This window comes from Canis lupus, chromosome 30 (genome assembly GCF_048164855.1).
Source record: "Canis lupus baileyi chromosome 30, mCanLup2.hap1, whole genome shotgun sequence".
In the NCBI taxonomy this organism is placed as follows: domain Eukaryota; kingdom Metazoa; phylum Chordata; class Mammalia; order Carnivora; family Canidae; genus Canis; species Canis lupus.
The window spans coordinates 35,512,238-35,529,480 of NC_132867.1; the positions used below are offsets into that span (position 1 = coordinate 35,512,238).

General features: G+C 43.1%; 1 protein-coding gene and 1 long non-coding RNA gene across 13 annotated transcripts in view; one reads left to right on the forward strand and one right to left on the reverse strand.

Moving 5' to 3' along the window:
* Positions 1 to 9,516, forward strand: part of TTC3 (tetratricopeptide repeat domain 3) — a 116,750-nt gene extending 107,234 nt beyond the window's left edge. For all 12 annotated transcript variants that reach the window (XM_072806933.1, XM_072806941.1, XM_072806939.1 and 9 more), the window contains 5 exons: positions 879 to 1,240; positions 2,703 to 2,829; positions 3,142 to 3,282; positions 6,713 to 6,805; positions 7,969 to 9,516. In XM_072806933.1, the coding sequence (XP_072663034.1) occupies positions 879 to 1,240; positions 2,703 to 2,829; positions 3,142 to 3,282; positions 6,713 to 6,805; positions 7,969 to 8,034 (789 nt within the window). In that variant the 3' untranslated portion in view covers positions 8,035 to 9,516. The remainder of the gene's footprint in view (positions 1 to 878; positions 1,241 to 2,702; positions 2,830 to 3,141; positions 3,283 to 6,712; positions 6,806 to 7,968) is intronic.
* Positions 4,477 to 8,146, reverse strand: LOC140621656 (uncharacterized). The gene is made up of 2 exons (XR_012021414.1): positions 7,416 to 8,146; positions 4,477 to 7,096 (listed from the first exon to the last, which is right to left on the reverse strand). It is a non-coding gene; the product is annotated as an uncharacterized lncRNA (long non-coding RNA).
* Positions 9,517 to 17,243: the final 7,727 nt, after the last annotated feature.

Genomic DNA, 17,243 nt, shown 5'->3' on the forward strand with positions numbered 1-17,243 from the left:
AATATCATAGAAGTACCCAGTGGCCAGAGTGAAGGGAGCCTTATTCTGTAAATATGTGTTCAGCAGTTTGACTTTTCCTGAGGTCACTAAGAAGCCAATATAGGTTTCACTTAAGGGGAGGCCAACAGCTCTATTCCTGTTGGCTTGCCTGCCATGTGGAGAAGTGGGAGAGGAGCTCACTGTCGGCAGCTGTGTCCTGGATAAGAGCATGGCAGTGGAGCTAGAGGAAGACAGCAGATATGAGAAGATTTAGGATGAACAGTGGAAAGAACTGCCTATGAGATTGGGGACACAGCGTTTAGGGGAGTCGAGACAAACTTGGGTTTCTGTCTGTGAGGTGGGCACCCAAGGAAGAGCAGGATCAAAGACTGAGCCAAGCCTGATTTTGAAGACACTGGGTTTAAGTGGCCTTGTATTTGCAGAAGTTTGGATTTGCAGGTTTGGATCTCCGGAAAACATTCAAAACTAGGATCTTTTAAAAAGTGGACATTATCAGCACCAAGCACACAGTCACTGAGGCAGGAAAGAATGTGCAATGTCCTGGGGGAGAGGGTGTAGCAGGAGATTGAGATTCAACCTCCAACAGCATCCTAAGGAACATCCACATTAAGGCACAGACAAGCATTAAGAACTGCAGGGAGAGCCTGGGAAGGGGCTGCAGAGAGGTAGGAGAGGAGGCCAGCAGTGTGGAGTCCAGAAGAGCTCATTTCAAAGTGAAGATGACCAGCAGTTTTTTAAAAACAAAACTATTTAACTTATTGTATTCAAGTTTCCTGTGCACTGGAGCACCCAGATGTGATTATAGCCATACTTAATTGTCAGCTTTGTCCATAGACGTTGCTCTTAGTGATCCAGCAACTATGGTATATTCTCCCCAGATTCTTCCTACATCACTTCCTGAGTCTTCAGGCCATGAAGATCACAGAGCCTCCATTTCTACAAGTCATGAGGCTGGAAACCAAACAGCAGTTCCTAAGGACTCAAGTCTGGTCTCTGCCAGTGACGGCCCAGTGGGGGCTTCCTCTCCACCATTGACAGGATCGCTCTCCTGTCAGCCCGAAGTCACCCAGCTGCCAGAGTGTAAGAGCACAGGCCAGGAAACTCCGCCAAAACAAAGCCTTGTGGCTGATCAGAAACTACCTGTTCTTCCAGGACGTGCTACCCGCTCAAGCCAGTCTCCAAAAAAGCCGTTCAACAGTATTATTGAGCACCTGTCAGTGGTATTCCCATGTTACAACAGGTATGGACATAAAATGTTTGTGACTCTGTTAAATACTTTATTGAGCTGAGGTCTCCTGAGCAGATAACACTATGGCCAGTTAGGGGCCAAAGTGAAAATGACTCCATAGTTCTACTCAGAAAAGACAGGTGCTACTAAACATGGAGGTGAGCATTTTCAAACCAACTTTTTGATGTGCGTATCTAGATTGAAAACACTGATTACTGGTTATCCACACTTGTCAGAACCCGGGGCAGTTTGCTAAGATTTTGATGAGATCAATAACATGCTCCAGTCCTAGTTGTGGAATTCCTAAATGAACAACAAAACTGCAAAACACTAGTTTCATATTTGGGGGACGAAGTACCACCTACCAAGGAAGACAGCAGCAACCTAGACCTTGCTAGAGAGCACCTCGGATTTGTTGGAGCTGTGAGGTGTGATTTGATAGTGGATCAGGGCTGCAGGTGTGCCGGTGTCCGCACCTCAACCTCTGACCTCGATCTCCAGGTTGGTCTGTGGGAGCAAGAAGTGCTCCTTATCTCAGCCAAGGAGAGAAGCAGTGAAGGCAGTGTCTCAGGGATACAGCTAGGAAGAGAGGAATCCATATCCCAGAATGACTCTCTGTACCCTGTCCTATGTTATTTCTCTCTTTGATATGGTACTAGTTACAAGTTTTGAAATTATACTTTTGAAACAAAGTAGTGATAAAATTATGATTGGCCGGAATTAATGTTTTGGTTCTGTTGGTGGAGCCCTGCTTGTTTGAAAATAAGTGTATGCCCAGGGGCATATTTAGCCCTGCCTAAGTTTGAGAAACATTTTAAGTTCTCTCCATAGCAGTTCCCATGCCAGTTGTAAATGCTCAAGTTAGAATTACCAAAAGTACCTTAAAATGGTTGGCAATCCTGACTAAATTTGGGAGAGTTTAAACAACCGAATAGCAATGTATCCTAATTTTCTGGAAGTTAAAACATTTGAGATATTAGTGCTTCAAATATCAAATTCCTGCTGATTGATGCTTTAATTCTATCCACTGGTACTTCTGAAACATTCAGGCTTTGAAAACCCCTTGTCAGGTTTTTTTAAGGGAGGCAGTCAATAAACCGAGTTTCCCCTTAAGTAGAAAGAGATTTTATTGATTTCAGGTCAGGACCAGTGTTGCCTGATGAGTGATTGAGCATAATGCTATAAGATATCCAGCCTGTAGGAAATCTGGTTTCTAAGTAGAGGTAGATATCCCAAGTGGATCTAGTAGATATACTGTTACTTTGAAATTCTAGTGAAACAAGTATTTAGAAATAGTATTGAAATTTTCATAACTGCTTGGAATGGTTCTCCTGCTTTTATATATAGTTGCTATTGTTTAAATTTGTGTGTATTTGGTTTCTTTCTTACAGCTGTTGGGTTAATATTGGCACATACTTCTTTCACAGTGGAAAACTTTGACTTTCTCTTGTCATTTATCTCCACTTCTTTTTAGCACTGAGCTTGCTGGTTTTATTAAAAAAGTGCGAAACAAGAACAAAAACTCGCTCTCAGGATTGAGTATTGATGAAATTGTCCAAAGAGTGACAGAACACATTCTAGATGAACAGAAAAAGAAAAAGGTCGGCATTTCATCCAGATACAATAAAACGGTCCACTTTAAAGGGAGGTGGGTGGGGGGTTGGGGGACTGGGTGACGGGCACTGAGGGGGGCACTTGACGGGATGAGCACTGGGTGATATGCTGTATGTTGGTAAATTGAACTCCAATTAAAAAAAAAAGTGGTTCACTTTATTTACAAAATTTGAGAATTGTAAAAAGCAAAAAACTGCATCCAGCCATAATGTGGAGAGCACTTCAGTAATGACAGAAGATGAGCAAGCTTTTGGGTTACTAAACTTGCTTCCCTTTCTCTGCCTGCATTATCTCTGTAGCCAAATTCAAATTCAGCAAAGGACAAGAGGTTGTCTGAGCCCAGCTCCACTGCTTCTGTGAACAGGGCCTCCCAGGGTCCACCCTCCGTGACTGCTGGACCATCGCCCAAAACCAAGGGACAAAAGACAGAAGATGCCCCTGTGAGTGTTGTATGTGTGACGGTGGAGTCAGTTTTGTTTTTTTAATGAAGAAGAAAGAGACAAAATAGTTAATCCATGATTTAGATTCTTTTCATTTCTAGACCTAATTTATTTGATCTTAAAATGAGAAACCAGGGGCCCCTGGCTGGCTCAGGCTGTGGACTATGCAACTCATGATCTTGTAGTTGTGAGTTTGAGCCACATGTTGGGTGTGGAGCCTACTTAAAAAACTAATTAGGGGCACGTGGTTGCTCAGCAAGGAGTCTGCTTGAGATTCTCTCTCCCTCTCCTGCCCCACCCCAACTCGTGCTCTCTCAATCTTTCTCAAATACATAATCAGTCTTTTTTAAAAATTAGAGACCAAATTTAGATCTACTTGAGTGTCCATTTGAATAGTCAGGTCACCTCTGCTTTTGTGGGTGCCTGTGACCCCTGTCGGGAGAAACCCCTGCACTAGGGAGACTGGGAGAGCTCTGGCCACACTATGGGAACTGGGCCTGCAAACAGTCAAATACAACTTAATTTTTTTAATATCAAGTGTGATTATTTTGAATAGTTAGGGAAAATGATTTTTGGATCATTTTATTCCATATGTCACCACGGGCTTTGGAATCACACAGACGTGGTTCTGTCACTTAGTAACACTGTGAGCTCAGATCATAACTGCTTGTTCAGGTTGTTGTCTGCATGAAGTGCTAGAATAGAATGATCAGGTCAAGCTCTGTGTTCAGGAAGGTCTGGTGGTTTCCCTGCCCTCTCGCCTTGAGGGTCTGGAAGAGAGGTGTGTGTGGGGGGTGGGGACACTAGAATGGGCTAATATTGCCTTTAATTTGATATATGGATTTATTTTTTTTTTTTTTTAAAGATTTTATTTATTTATTCATGATAGTCACAGAGAGAGAGAGAGAGAGAGAGGCAGAGACACAGGCAGAGAGAGAAGCGGGCTCCATGCAGGGAGCCCGATGTGGGATTCGATCCTGGGTCTCCAGGATCGCGCCCTGGGCCAAAGGCAGGCGCCAAACCGCTGCGCCACCCAGGGATCCCTGATATATGGATTTAAAATGCTTTTTGTTCTATTAAGAATGTTAGGTTTACATAGATCTTTTTGATAAAATACTATGGTATTTTTTTATCTCACTTGATAAGGCATTATAATGGTCTTATTTTATAATGAAGAAACCGAGGCACAGATGATTCATTAGAGCTTGCCAGCATTCCTTTATTTGATCTGGGTGTATGGCATGTAATTCCTCAATCCTCACCACCCAGGCCCAGCCGATGCTCAGGACTGTGTAGTAGGAACCAAATATGGTTGAAATTGGCTGTCACCTGTGTGGCTCAGGGTCTTAGGCTCCAGTTTGAATTCTGATGTAATGCATGTCTTTCTCTTTTGTCCAACTATGGTATCAGAGTTTAGATTAAATGAAAATTAGAAGTTTCTGGCCCCATAGTAGTCAGTGATGGATGATTTATAGAGTACTAGTTTGCTGACTTAACTAAGCAGTAAATCTTTGTGTAAACTTATGTTTTCATTCCTCCTGTACATTTTCATTTTTCACTGTTTTTTGGAGATTTTCCAAACCATATACTTCAGTTTCCAGAGCATCTAACTCCAATGAGAGAGCATATGAGCTTGCAGAGCATTCCTGCAAAGCCTGGCTGGGTTTTTGCCTCTTTCCCCAGGCTGCTGACTGGCCACGCATGCTATGTGATCCACCAACCAGGCTGAATTCTCAGAACATCCTCACTGACCACCTCACCCCAAGATAGACTGCAGTCACCTTCAGCAGGGGGAGATTACTTTCTCTTCAATTTTTGTTGATAATAAAAAAGTTGTAAAAGCTGACTTATAAGAAAAATATGTATTCAAATTGGGACTTAATTTGATAATTATAGGTAGTTTTTTAAAAAAATAAAAGTAGTTTGCTTTATCTTTTCAAATTACAAAAACAGTATGTGTTCATAGTAGGAAATACAAATAAAAAGCCTTTGAAGAACCCCAGAGACCCACCCCCTAAGGTAACCAGTATTATGATATTGGTATATATTTTTCTTAAACTCTTTTATATGTGTGTGTATATGTGAATTTAGTTAAAATTGTGTCCTTTTTTTCCACTTAGAAATGTATGTACCTTCTTTTCATGCTAGGAAATAAGTTCACTGTGGGTTTTTCAAGCCAAACTTAGTTCTGAGCTTTGCAGTGGCCTTCACCTGCCCTTCCCTGGGACTGACACTCCCATTGCTCCCCTGACCCTCCCATCAGGGGCCACAGAGTGGAGCTAGAACGCCTCATCCTACTGCATCTACTGCATCAGGGCCAGGGGAGACAGAAAACCCCATTCAGCAGTTCAGGGTCTTCAGAGCCTTTAGGCACTGTCTCCATCTGCATCCCTGACCTTAATCCCACAGCCAGGGCTGCTTTCATTCACTCGCCTGACAGTTTATGAAGAATCCTGTTGGGGCCAGGTTCCTTGCAGTTGCTAAGGATATAGATGAACAGGGCTCCTTCCTTAACTTCAGGGTGCTCAGAGTTTGTTGGGGAGGAGGAGTGGGAAATAATGGTGCAGTGTGTGTAGGTGCTGTAAGCTGTAGGGGGAACTTGTGCCTGGTGTCCTGAGTGGCACGGCGGCTCTGCTTTCACAGAAAGTGCTGTCTGTGCTCACCAGACTGTGTGCTGCTTGAGCCGGAAACTCCCATTCAGCTCTGTGCCCTCGCGCCCTGCACAATCCCTGACCACGGATGTTTGCTGAATGAGCCATCAATTTGTTTTGTTTTGATTAGCACACGTAATCCACATTCATAGAAACTTTAGCAAATAAAATAATTAAATCTCTCTTAACTGAAAGTAACTGCAATTCACATTTTATGTTTTTCCAGGCTCTTTACTAGGTTTCTCTCTCTACACGCATTCTCTTTATTTAAAAAAAAAAAAAAAATGAATTCCATGACTGTGATACATACTGTTTTGTAATCTGCTTTTATTCAGAGGTTGTTGCCACCAGCTTTTGTGGACTTCCACCACGATTTCAGTCAGCCCCACTTCCGTGGTGTGGATGTGTCATAATTTATGTTTCTGTCCCCAACTGTTAGGTAATTAGATAAAGGATTAATTTATAATAATTCATACCGTAGTTTAGGTGTGGGATGGGATAAATAGAAATTTGTAATAATTTCCCGGGAACCTATTAACCATATAAAACAGGGTTTTTTTCTGTGAGTAAATTAGAACTTTAAAAGTATATTTTTTCTTTCGTATGTTTATAGTTTCTCTTAAGACATGCTATTCAAAAATAAGTTGTTCTCGCAGCCTGCTTAGCTGGGAGTAATTTGCCACTTTAATGACAAAGTGTTTAAAGGCCACTTGTAGAAGAGCTCATGTGGCAAAAAGGAATGTAGCTCTTTATTAATTGGGACATGTTTCTTCCCACAGGCATCGGGTGCAGCTTCCTGTGAACTGTGCCATGAGATATTCAAATCCAAAAACGTGCGTGTACTAAAATGTGGGCACAAGTTTCACAAAGGGGTAAGAATTCTCTTTGGCCGTTCTCATATCATGAATTTTGACTATGAAGTATTTTGAAAATAAAAAGGGACTTTTTTTCATAGGCGTCAATACTTCTTGTGTTTTCAAAGCATTTTCCTTATAAGCTTTCTTGTGCCAGTGTTCATTGTCTCCCTTTCCAAAGATTGCTGCTGTGGAAAGGGGGAGAAGCCTCTAGGCTCTGGGTGTGCAGCTCTGCACACTGGCCTTCCCATCCATCACATCATGGGTAGAGCAACATAGCCCTAGTCGTCTCCATCAACTGTGTTGGTGCTGAAATTCAAAACAGTATTTGTTTCTTAAAAAGTAATTTCTTACATGGCTGAATAGATGCACGATACAACATTTTGTCAATTTAGTGCAGTATATGAAGTAAGTTTAACATTTTAGAGTAGGAAAGCTAAACCTATCTGGGTCCATTGTGCCTTATCCTGGGAGATCTGGGTTTGTACCCTTTCCAAGATCTGTGGGTGAATATTTTGGTTGCTGTGGGCATTCATTCTACACCCCTGCTTCTTGTTGGAATAGATCAAGTCTCTGCCATGTCAGTTTATTAATCCCTTGAAAAGGGGAATAAATATAATATACTTACTAGGAGAAGTCAAGACAGCTTGCAGTCTCTTGCATGGCCTGTCTCCTGCAGGTATAGGGCTGTTGTGCCTTGGCTCTCAGACTTAACACCGCTCTGTAGCAGCAGCAGGCCACCCACATGCAACTTGGGACCACAGTGGGTAGGCAGGCTCCAGTCAAGGCTCTGGTGTGCAGGCTGGTGGGATGTACAAGAACCAAGACCAGGATGAGAGAAGATTGGTTAAAAATTGAGTGAATCCCAGGACCGAGGAAATGCTGACCCCTGGAATGAAATGCCAAGACTGAAGTTGGAGTGTAGGGAAAGTGGAGGGGCAAAGCTGTCCCCCCTAAGATGAGGTCAGAGGCCCAGAGTTCTTGGGTCACATTCTGAGGTGAGATGATTTATTCCTAGGGCTTGGGGCACACTCCTAGCTTGAGTAACATTCAGTGTTCCTGAGTGTTGGGCAGCTTCAGGCCCCACCAGACTTGGAGGTGATGTCTATTGAGCAGCACAGGAGAGCGAAGGCTCCACGTGATCCTGAAGAGACTGACTGGTTTCATTTTCTCATTTTCAGTGCTTTAAGCAGTGGCTGAAGGGGCAGAGCACTTGCCCGGCCTGCCTCGATCAGGATCTCCTGTAAGAAGAGTAGCGGCACCTTCTGGAAGAGGCCAGCCTGCTTTTCTAGGTAGTCACAGGTTCACTGGAGAGTAATTTACTGGTTTGTTGGACTGGAAGAATAACAATTATATTACTTCTGGTATAAAAGGCAAACATTTGAAGATTCTTTGCACTGTGTGTCACAGCGCTAATAAATGGAGATCTTTAATACAGTTGATAGTAATTTCCCTGCTCTTATTAAACACTTCGATAATAGCAAATAGTGGCTAATAAAATTATGTGTAACCACATCCCTAAATTGTTGAGGCTGCTTACAGAGATGCTTTCTGAGATGGAAGGCTTCTTTTGAAAGTATTGTGAGCACCTCAAAGCAGTACTTCAATTGTAAGTATTCTGATCTCTTACAGTGCCCCAGGTTAAAATTTTTACAAGTCAGTATTCCTTAAAATATGCCTACATTTTTCTTCAAAGATTCTGCATTTAAATGGGTTTAAGCAAACACATTTTAATAATCTGTACTAAAGGGTAACATACTGACTGATATAAACCAAAAGATTCAAATCTTCTTTTTAGAAAATACCATGTGATTTTTGCTTTTTCATTTCATTATTTTATTCCCCCCAGTAGATTTATAGAGAGCTTATTTTTTATCACCTAAAATATTATTTGATTTTTGAAAATCAATTACAAATACTTTATTAGTGTCAGCCAAGACCTTTTTTTGCCTTGAAAATTGAGGCTACATATTTATCACCCGAATCCTACATTTGGAATTCTTTCTTTGAATATCATACTCTTATTAGGAGCATTTGTCCCTCTTCATGAGAGATGACTAATGTTGGGGTGTCTCTAACACATAGTGGGCACCATAGGGAGAAACATTCACCATCATTCCCCTCCCTATCCTGACACCAGGAAGAGGCACTTGTGTAATTAGACAATCTTGAGGTGTCCTTGTTTCACTGGTTCCGTGTTTGACATTTGTGTGAAGTAATGCATGCACTCTTGTACTGTGGTGTGAGAACAAAACTAACTGCATTAGAATCTGTTAAAATATTAGATATCTTTAGTGACTTGTAGACTGTGGCAAATATAGAAACATGAATTCTGAACACATTCCATAGTCTCTCAGACATCAAAAAATGTTTTTCATCGTGTTCTTTGTTCCCCTGGAAGTTCACAGTCCCAAGTTCGTGAGTTAATTTGGTTGCCTTCCTCAGCCTTGGTTCCTTGTGAGTTTTGATGTCTTAGTGACTTAGTCCATAGGATGCTCACTCTGTATTTTGAAGCAGATTCTCCTTGCAGGTCCCTGAAACATTGTCTACATGTTCATAATAACTGAGAACTGTAGGTAGGAAGATATGTAGGGACCAGCTTGTAGCAGCAGGTACAAAGGAAAAGAGCAGCTGGAGAGTGAGAAAATGTGTTTTGTGCATCAAATACTTGTGAACATGCCTTACACATGTCCTGGTGTAAGTTTCAAAATAAAGAGCATTCTAAAATAGTTTACCGTTGTGCTTGTCCATTTTTCTCAAGTAAATTTTAAAAAGGATTCTACTAGAAAAGTCAAGACACATATTTTATCTTAATTTGGAAAAGAAGAGCCATGATTTGTCCAAAGAATTGTAGGATTCTAACCAAGAATCTTGGGAAATTTTAGAGCCTGGATCAAAACATCCCTCTGTGCCTAAATAAAGGTTGCTAAACTCAAGTTCATATGCTTAGCTATTTAATTTATGAATAGAAAGTTTATATACAGATTATAGTTTACTATTTTAGCTAATGTAAGATTTGGCTAATTAGCTCATGTGAATACATAGAAGAATGTTGAAGTTAATCAAGTTACATTCCTCAGTATCTGTTTTCCTTTGAGGCACTTGTGGATTCTGTGGACAACTGAGGCTGAGCAGTAGGGTTTCTCTTCTAGAGAATCTTCTGGTGAGTTCTGCGATGATTGAAGAAAGCCAATATTATCAGCGTATGTTTTTTTTTTTTTAATTTTTATTTATTTATGATAGTCACACAGAGAGAGAGAGAGAGAGGCAGAGACATAGGCAGAGGGAGAAGCAGGCTCCATGCACCGGGAGCCCGACGTGGGACTTGATCCCGAGTCTCCAGGATCGTGCCCTGGGCCAAAGGCAGGCACTAACCCGCTGCGCCACTCAGGGATCCCTCAGCGTATGTTTTTAATCTGATAGCATTTAATTCAAAACATGTATAACTAAAACAATAACTATTCTAGGAGTTTATTTTCTCTGCTGAGCAGTTTAGTCTATAATGGATCATCCAATATAAATTTGAAATGGTACCCTGGCAATGCAAAATGTTATTACATTTTTAAGGTAAATTCTAAGACTGTATAGTGGAGGCAGGTGGGCAAAGTGTTCACACCAAAGCCCAGAGACATTGAAACTCAGGCAGTTTTTAAATCGGTTGACCCTCTCGGAAGACCTGGATTAAAGAAACAGGCAGAAGAGACAGTAGCCAAGGTAGAAGCTCTCCTCTTACCACAAGAGGTACTTGTGATGAGGCTGATGAAAGGCAGACAGTAAAGTCTATCAGTACAAGGACCAAACATTATCTCTAATATGATCCTTCATGAAAGAAATAGGAAATGCATATAGGTGTTCTAAATCTTAAAAACTCTATTAAAAGAATAATTGTAGAAAGAGTTGATCAGTCATGTGTAATCTCTTGTTTATTTTCTCCTTTCCACTCTGCCAAGGATCTGAGAAGAGCAGTTGGTCTGCCTTCATATAGCCATATACCTGAAGTGATTTGCTGAGAAGGATGGGATGGGCAAGGTCTGGAAACCAGTGAAAATGAATGTGTATTGAGTACATACGACGTGCTGGGCACTGGGCTAGATGTTTTGATATAGCAATAAACAAGAAATCAGGACTTTGAATAGACAATATATGGTATGATTCCTGGTGTTAAGGGCTTTGAAGAAGTAGGTATATAGACTAATAGTAATATTAATAATCTCATAAAGTGTTTAGCCTAGTGCCTAACATAAATCCTTGATAAAAGGAAAGTAGTAACTAAGATTAGAGCCTGAAGGGGCACCCAAGTGGCTCAGTTGGTTGAGCTTCTACCTTTGGCTCAGGTCATGATCTCAGGGTCCTATGATCAAGCCCCATATTGGGCTTCCTGCTCAGCTGGAAGTTTGCTTCTTCCTCTCCCTCTGCTTCCCCTCCTGGTTCTCTCTCGTGCATGCTCTCTCAAATACAATCATTTTTTAAAAAGAGATTAGGGCTTGGAAATTATACAGAGAATTTTGTGGTCCTATGTAAGAAGGGCTTTGTTAGATTAGGAAGTAGAATTTCTAGTGTAGTCCAGACTCTGGAATGTGATCAAGTGGATAAGAGAACAGAAGAAAACCAAATCACCTCAAAGTCATTTGAAAAATACAGCTTTGTTGCTGAAATCTCTCTAAGGTAACTGTGGATAATGTCGTGATACAGCAACGGAAAGTTCAACCTGTGGCTTTCACCACAGATTACCTGGACAAGCAGTTTTGAGGCAGCCTTTCCAGTCAGTTGAGATTGAGGGCCAGAGCTGTAGGGCTGGCTCACTTAGGGTATTTGTGCTGTAGCATAGGAGGGGTCAAGGTGAGGCTAATTCGAAGGTGTGTGATCTTGACTCCCTGGTTTGGGGTGAGAACTGTGCTCATTCATGCTCTCACTGCCTCTAGGTCATACTGTCTCTCCTTATTTCCCCTTCAAGAGTGAAAGAAAAGGGCACCTGGAAGTACCTGACTCGATTTCAGCTCAGGTCATGATCTCAGAGTCATGAGATAGACTCCACAACAGGCTCCACACTGGGCTTGGAGCCTGCTTAAGATTCTCTCTCCTACTCTCCCTCTGATCCCCCAACCCACATGTGTCCATGCTTGCTCTAAAAAAAAGAAAAGGGAAAAATGTAAAATACTATTTTGCAAAAATGCAGAAATTAGCACTTGGAAACTGGAAAATCCTAATGAAACAACCATCAATAATCAGAAAAGGTAATTTTGGATATACATATGGAAAAAAGTGAACCTTGATATCACGCCATACATAAATATGAACTCCAAATGGATCATAATCCTAAAGCATGGAAAGTAAAATAATAATAAAGTTTCTGAAGGAAACAGATGATCTTTCTGGCCTTGGACTAGGCAAAAAGATTTATTAGGACACAAAAAAACACCATGAGGGTAAAAATATGAAAAATTGGATGTCATTACAGTTAACTCATTATCAAATTACCCTTGAGAGAAAAGTCAAGCCATAAAGTGGAAAAAATTCAAAAGACCCAGACATATAAATGTTACATATCAATAAAAAAGACAATATTATTAAAAATGAGCAAATAATGTGGCCATTTCACAAATATCCAGATGGTTAATAAGCATTTTAATAGCCAAATTTGTTCAATATCCATCACCAGAGAAGTGTAAAAATTGGAATGAAATACTGCTGGATACCCACCAGGATGGCTAAAATGAAGAGGACTGACACTACAAAATGTTAGCAAAGACGAGCTACTGGAACTCTCCCAGGCCGCAGTTGGGAGTGTAAATTGGCACGCCCGCAATAACCATATTTACTAAAGCTAGCACTATAGTACTCATGGACACAATTCCACTCCCACACATACGCTTAACAGAAATGCATGCAATAGTACGAGTATTTTTATACTGTCTTTGTTCATAATAGCCTCAAACCAGAAACAACCCAGAAATGAACAAATTGTGGTCTATCTATACAATGTTACATCTTAGAAATGAAGGAATTAGCACTATACACAACACTGATGACTCACAGGATACTGAATAAAGGGGCACCTGGGTGGCTCAGTGGTTGAGTGTTTGCCTTTGGCTCAGATCGTGATCCCGGGGTCCTGGGATCGAGTCCCACGTCGGGCTGCCCGCAGGAAGCCTGCTTCTCTCTTTGCCTCTTTCTGTGTGTCTCACAGGAATAAATAAAATATTTTTTAAAAAATACTGGGCAAAAGCAGCCAAAACAGAATTCCATATATGTGAATTTCAAGAACAAGAAACCAAAGTGGGAGAGGTCAGAGTCACAGTGACCTCTGGGGCGTTGCTGCCAACAGGGAAGGGGCTTGTCCACCTGGTTCTAGAAATGGGTATCTTCCGCTGAGTTACTCTTACCTGAATAGATCATTTGGAAAATTCATGGAGTGGTATGTTTAAAATTGTGTCCTTTTCTGTAGTTCTTTTCAATAAAACTAAACGAGCGCAAGAAAAACAAGATAATCAGCCTGGGCCCAGGAGGCCTAGTGATTACTCTGGTCTCTGGGCAGAGCTCCTGGAATGGCTCATCACACACCTGTACCAGGGCCCTCGTTACTGTTAAACTAAATTCCCACCAGAGGCCTGGGGCTGATCTACTCGCCCCACCACAAAACAACTCCCTTCTTGGGTTGCGGCTCCTGCCACCTCCCAGCTACGACCACAGCCAGCCAGCGGTTCTTCAGGAAGCTGCTCTGCAGGTTAGTAAAGAATGTGAGCCTGATTCCAAGCTTGTAACTGCTGCTGAATCAAAAGAAGAAGCCAAAGAGCACACCTTGATAGGAAGGTAGTGCAAGTTGTCTTGGAGTTGCCAGGTACTGGCAAGTGAGACCATTCTCTTTGCAAGGACCAGCTTTGCCACCTTCCTTGGCCTGCAGGAGGTCTGGGATGCTGGTGTCGGTTTCTACTGGCCCAGATAGCAAGCACCAGTTGTAAATTTTCAGGAATTTTTGTGAGCTGGCTATTCAGCACAACTGTTGAAAATTGTATAGACTTCCCATTAAATTATATAAAAAAGCAAAGGTAATTCCTGATTGCTGTAAGTTTATGCTTTTGGGGTTACTGATGAATGTAGAATTTGTATAGTGCAAATATGTATAGTGGGATCCTATGTATCTCTTTCCAACTCTGTTCAATGCTGGGAGTATTTACACCATAGAAATTGGTAAATGCTACATGTCAAGAATTCCCCTCCCTGCTGCCCTCCACCCCAAGAGACAGCTGGTCTGACGGCGCCAAAGGTGCCCTTTATGTCTTTCTCATTTCACATTTGACACGGTGATTGGGGGTTTTAATACGTAAGCCCTTTGAGATGATTTCTGCTGAGTGAGCTCCTTCCCACTGCTCTGTGTGGTGAGCTCCTCACTGTCACTGCCATCCCGGGAAGATTGCTCGCCACAGTGCCGCCACTGCGACACACAGGCCCGGAGACAAAGGCCATAGTCTGTGCTGGAGTCGCCCCTGCCCCTTCTCAGCACCTCCCAGCAGCCACTGTTCCCGTCACACCTGGCCCTGCTGTGGGTCCTCCTCTACAGAGAAAACCCAGGAAGCTACCCTTCTGCCTCTGCTGAGGCCCTGTCTCAGGAGCTTACAGGTAAATCCTCAGCAGGTGTGCTTCAGGGCTGCCAAACAAGCATCGGACGACCCCAAGCCAGAGCAACTCATCTTACCTCCCTGGAAGCAGGAGGTGGCTTGAAATCGGGCCAGCCCTCAAATCTTACCAGGAGAGCCTTCACAACAAAGCGGTTGGTATTTATTACCCAGGCTTCTGTGGCAGGACACTTCAAAGAGGAAGGCTTGCTCTTTCTAACATGTGCTTTTGTGTCGGACAGAGGTGTCATTGTTTTCAGCAAATACCTTGGGACTCCAGTGAATAAATACCATTCTGTTTTCTAACCTTTTTCCCCCTCCGTTTTTCAAAAGTTACATAGAAAGGCATTCTGCCTAATTCCTTCAGCCTTCTATTTCAGCTTCTATTTATTTGGTGTGATATAAAGGTCTTAATTTAGATCTCCCTGCTACCAGTTCCAAGAAATCCGCCACCAGCTCCAAGCTTCGTGTCCTGAAGTGCCACCCCATTCCAGCGGGGTGAGCCAACAGCCTCCGAAAAAAGAAAGCAATTGAACAGATCGACATTGTGCATCCAGACGCTGGACGCTGCCCCAGCGCCAGCGGGACTCCAGCTTTGATTGGGGCCTCATTGGAGGCCACATTGCTGTTGCTTCCAGTTCCAAAACCACCACAACCTCTAAATTGGCCAGACTTCTGAAAGCCGGGGCACAGCACTTGCTACAAGCCTTCCCCGTGACAGACACGACCATCAAGACCTGCTTCTTGGGCCTTTGTGAGACGGCGGAGCCCATGTCTCCATTCCTTCTCTCTTGTACCATAAGGGCCCTCTCCCAGAGGCCAAGGGCTTTGTCTCCCTTTCCACCTTCACTTCTCTAAGAAGTTTCAGTGCATCCTCACTGTGCTTTCTGGAAATACGCCACGTGGCTCTCGTCACTGATGAGCTGCTGAACCACAGCACGTCCACTATTCATTCATGCATTCAGTCACTCATCAAATCTTCATTGAATGCCTAGCATGTGCAGGCATTGTTGTGAGTGCAGGAGATGTTCCAGGGAACAGAAGACACGAGAGGCCTGTCCTCAAGTCTTCCAACGTTCCGTAGGGGAGGCTGACATTAACTAGGATAGTAAATTACATGGTATGTCGATGACTGACCAGAGAAGAATAGAGCCAGGAAAGGGATGGGGCAGTGTGTCTGGGAGGCTAGGGGTCACAGACTTAGAGGGACCAGGGAAGGGAACGTCTGAGTGGAGCCCTGGAGGAGCCAGGCAAAGACCTGTGGAGGTGAGGGAGGACTGGGCAGCCCAGGCAGGCAGGACAAAAGCTAGGCCAAGAGAGGACCTGCTGGATGTTTAGGGAGAACAAGGTCAGTGTTCCCCTTATTCTGGTGGATGGTGCAAGGACAGGAGGTCCCCAGGGCAGAGATGGGGAGCAAGGGGTGGAGTTGGGGCTTGGGGTGGGGGTATTTCAACATCTGGCAGGCAATACAGCTGATGGGCCCTCATTAAATATCAGTCCTAAGTGTGGGCTTGGCCTAACAAGGGACTTGCCCTGGGGCAGCCAGCGGGCATTTCTGATGCAATTTGGACTGTATTCTATCAGGGTCCTAACTGAGGGTCTGCTTCCACCTCGACACCCCGGCCCCACTCCCTTTCTTCTCTAGTCATCTGACGTTCTGGACTCAGACCCCACAGACCTCCAGTGGATCTGCCCAGCAGGACTGCAGGTATACCAGTGGGCTCATGAATCCTGAGCCCCTTCACCTTTATTATATTGAGGAAATTCATTTGTATTCTTGGTTTGCTGAGGTTTGTTGAGGTTTGTGTGTGTGCGTGTATGTTTTAAATCAAAACCCCCACCCCCAACCTCAGGTCATCAGCTTCATTCTTTCTTCTCACACCTATAACCCAAACCCAGCCCCTGACCTGAAGCCGCCAGCTCCCAGTGCTCCCACTGCCAGCTAAGACACCCAGACCTCCCCTTTCATCCCGCTGCACTTCGCTCCCTGAATGTTATTAGTGTGGCCTTGGTAAATTGTTCAACCTCTTAGAACCTTGGTTTTCACATTCACACAACCAGGATTATTGAGAGTGTGCCATGCACATAGTAGCTGCTCAATAAACATTTTTTTAAAAACCACTGCAGCCATAGGATAAGAGCCACACACTCCAAACTGGCTGTGGTGGCTGCCATGTCTGATGCCCCCAACCTCCATCTCTCCTTCCTCACAATCCCCATCACAGGCTCTGCCCTTCACTGTCTCCCAATATTCCTTTTTCAAATAACCATTTCTCAAGTGTAATAAAATGTTCTGGCTACTGCAAGTGATCACAAACATTACAGCCTTTAATTTCTCCAAGTATTCTAAAAAGTAGAAATCACTTCTACCCCCATTTTCCAGAAAAGGAAACCAATCTAAAGGGTTAAATTAACTTCACTAAGATCACAAGGCTCAAAAATGAGTCAGGATTTATACCTCTAGGCCATGATTCTGCTCAAGCCATTCATCAGTTGGCCACTTTCCCTTCAGCCCGAACAGTTTAGCCTCCCACACCCCAACAAAACATCCGACTGTGTAGACTACAAAATCCTTGGAATTCTCAGTTCACCTGCTGCATGCACCTTCAGCACAGCTGCAGTGGATCCCCTTTGTATTACCCCATGAGGCCACACAAGTGGTATCTCATGGTTACGTGGCTTTCTCCATGGTTACAGTGCTACAACCCATGTGTCACTCATGTTGTCAGGAAGAGAACTTCACAGAGTCTTCCATACCTTCTTATTCTATTTTCTTCTTATCTGTAGATGGGAGACAACTCTGTTTTTGCTTGGAGCCCAATGACTTCTAATTAGACCAGTCT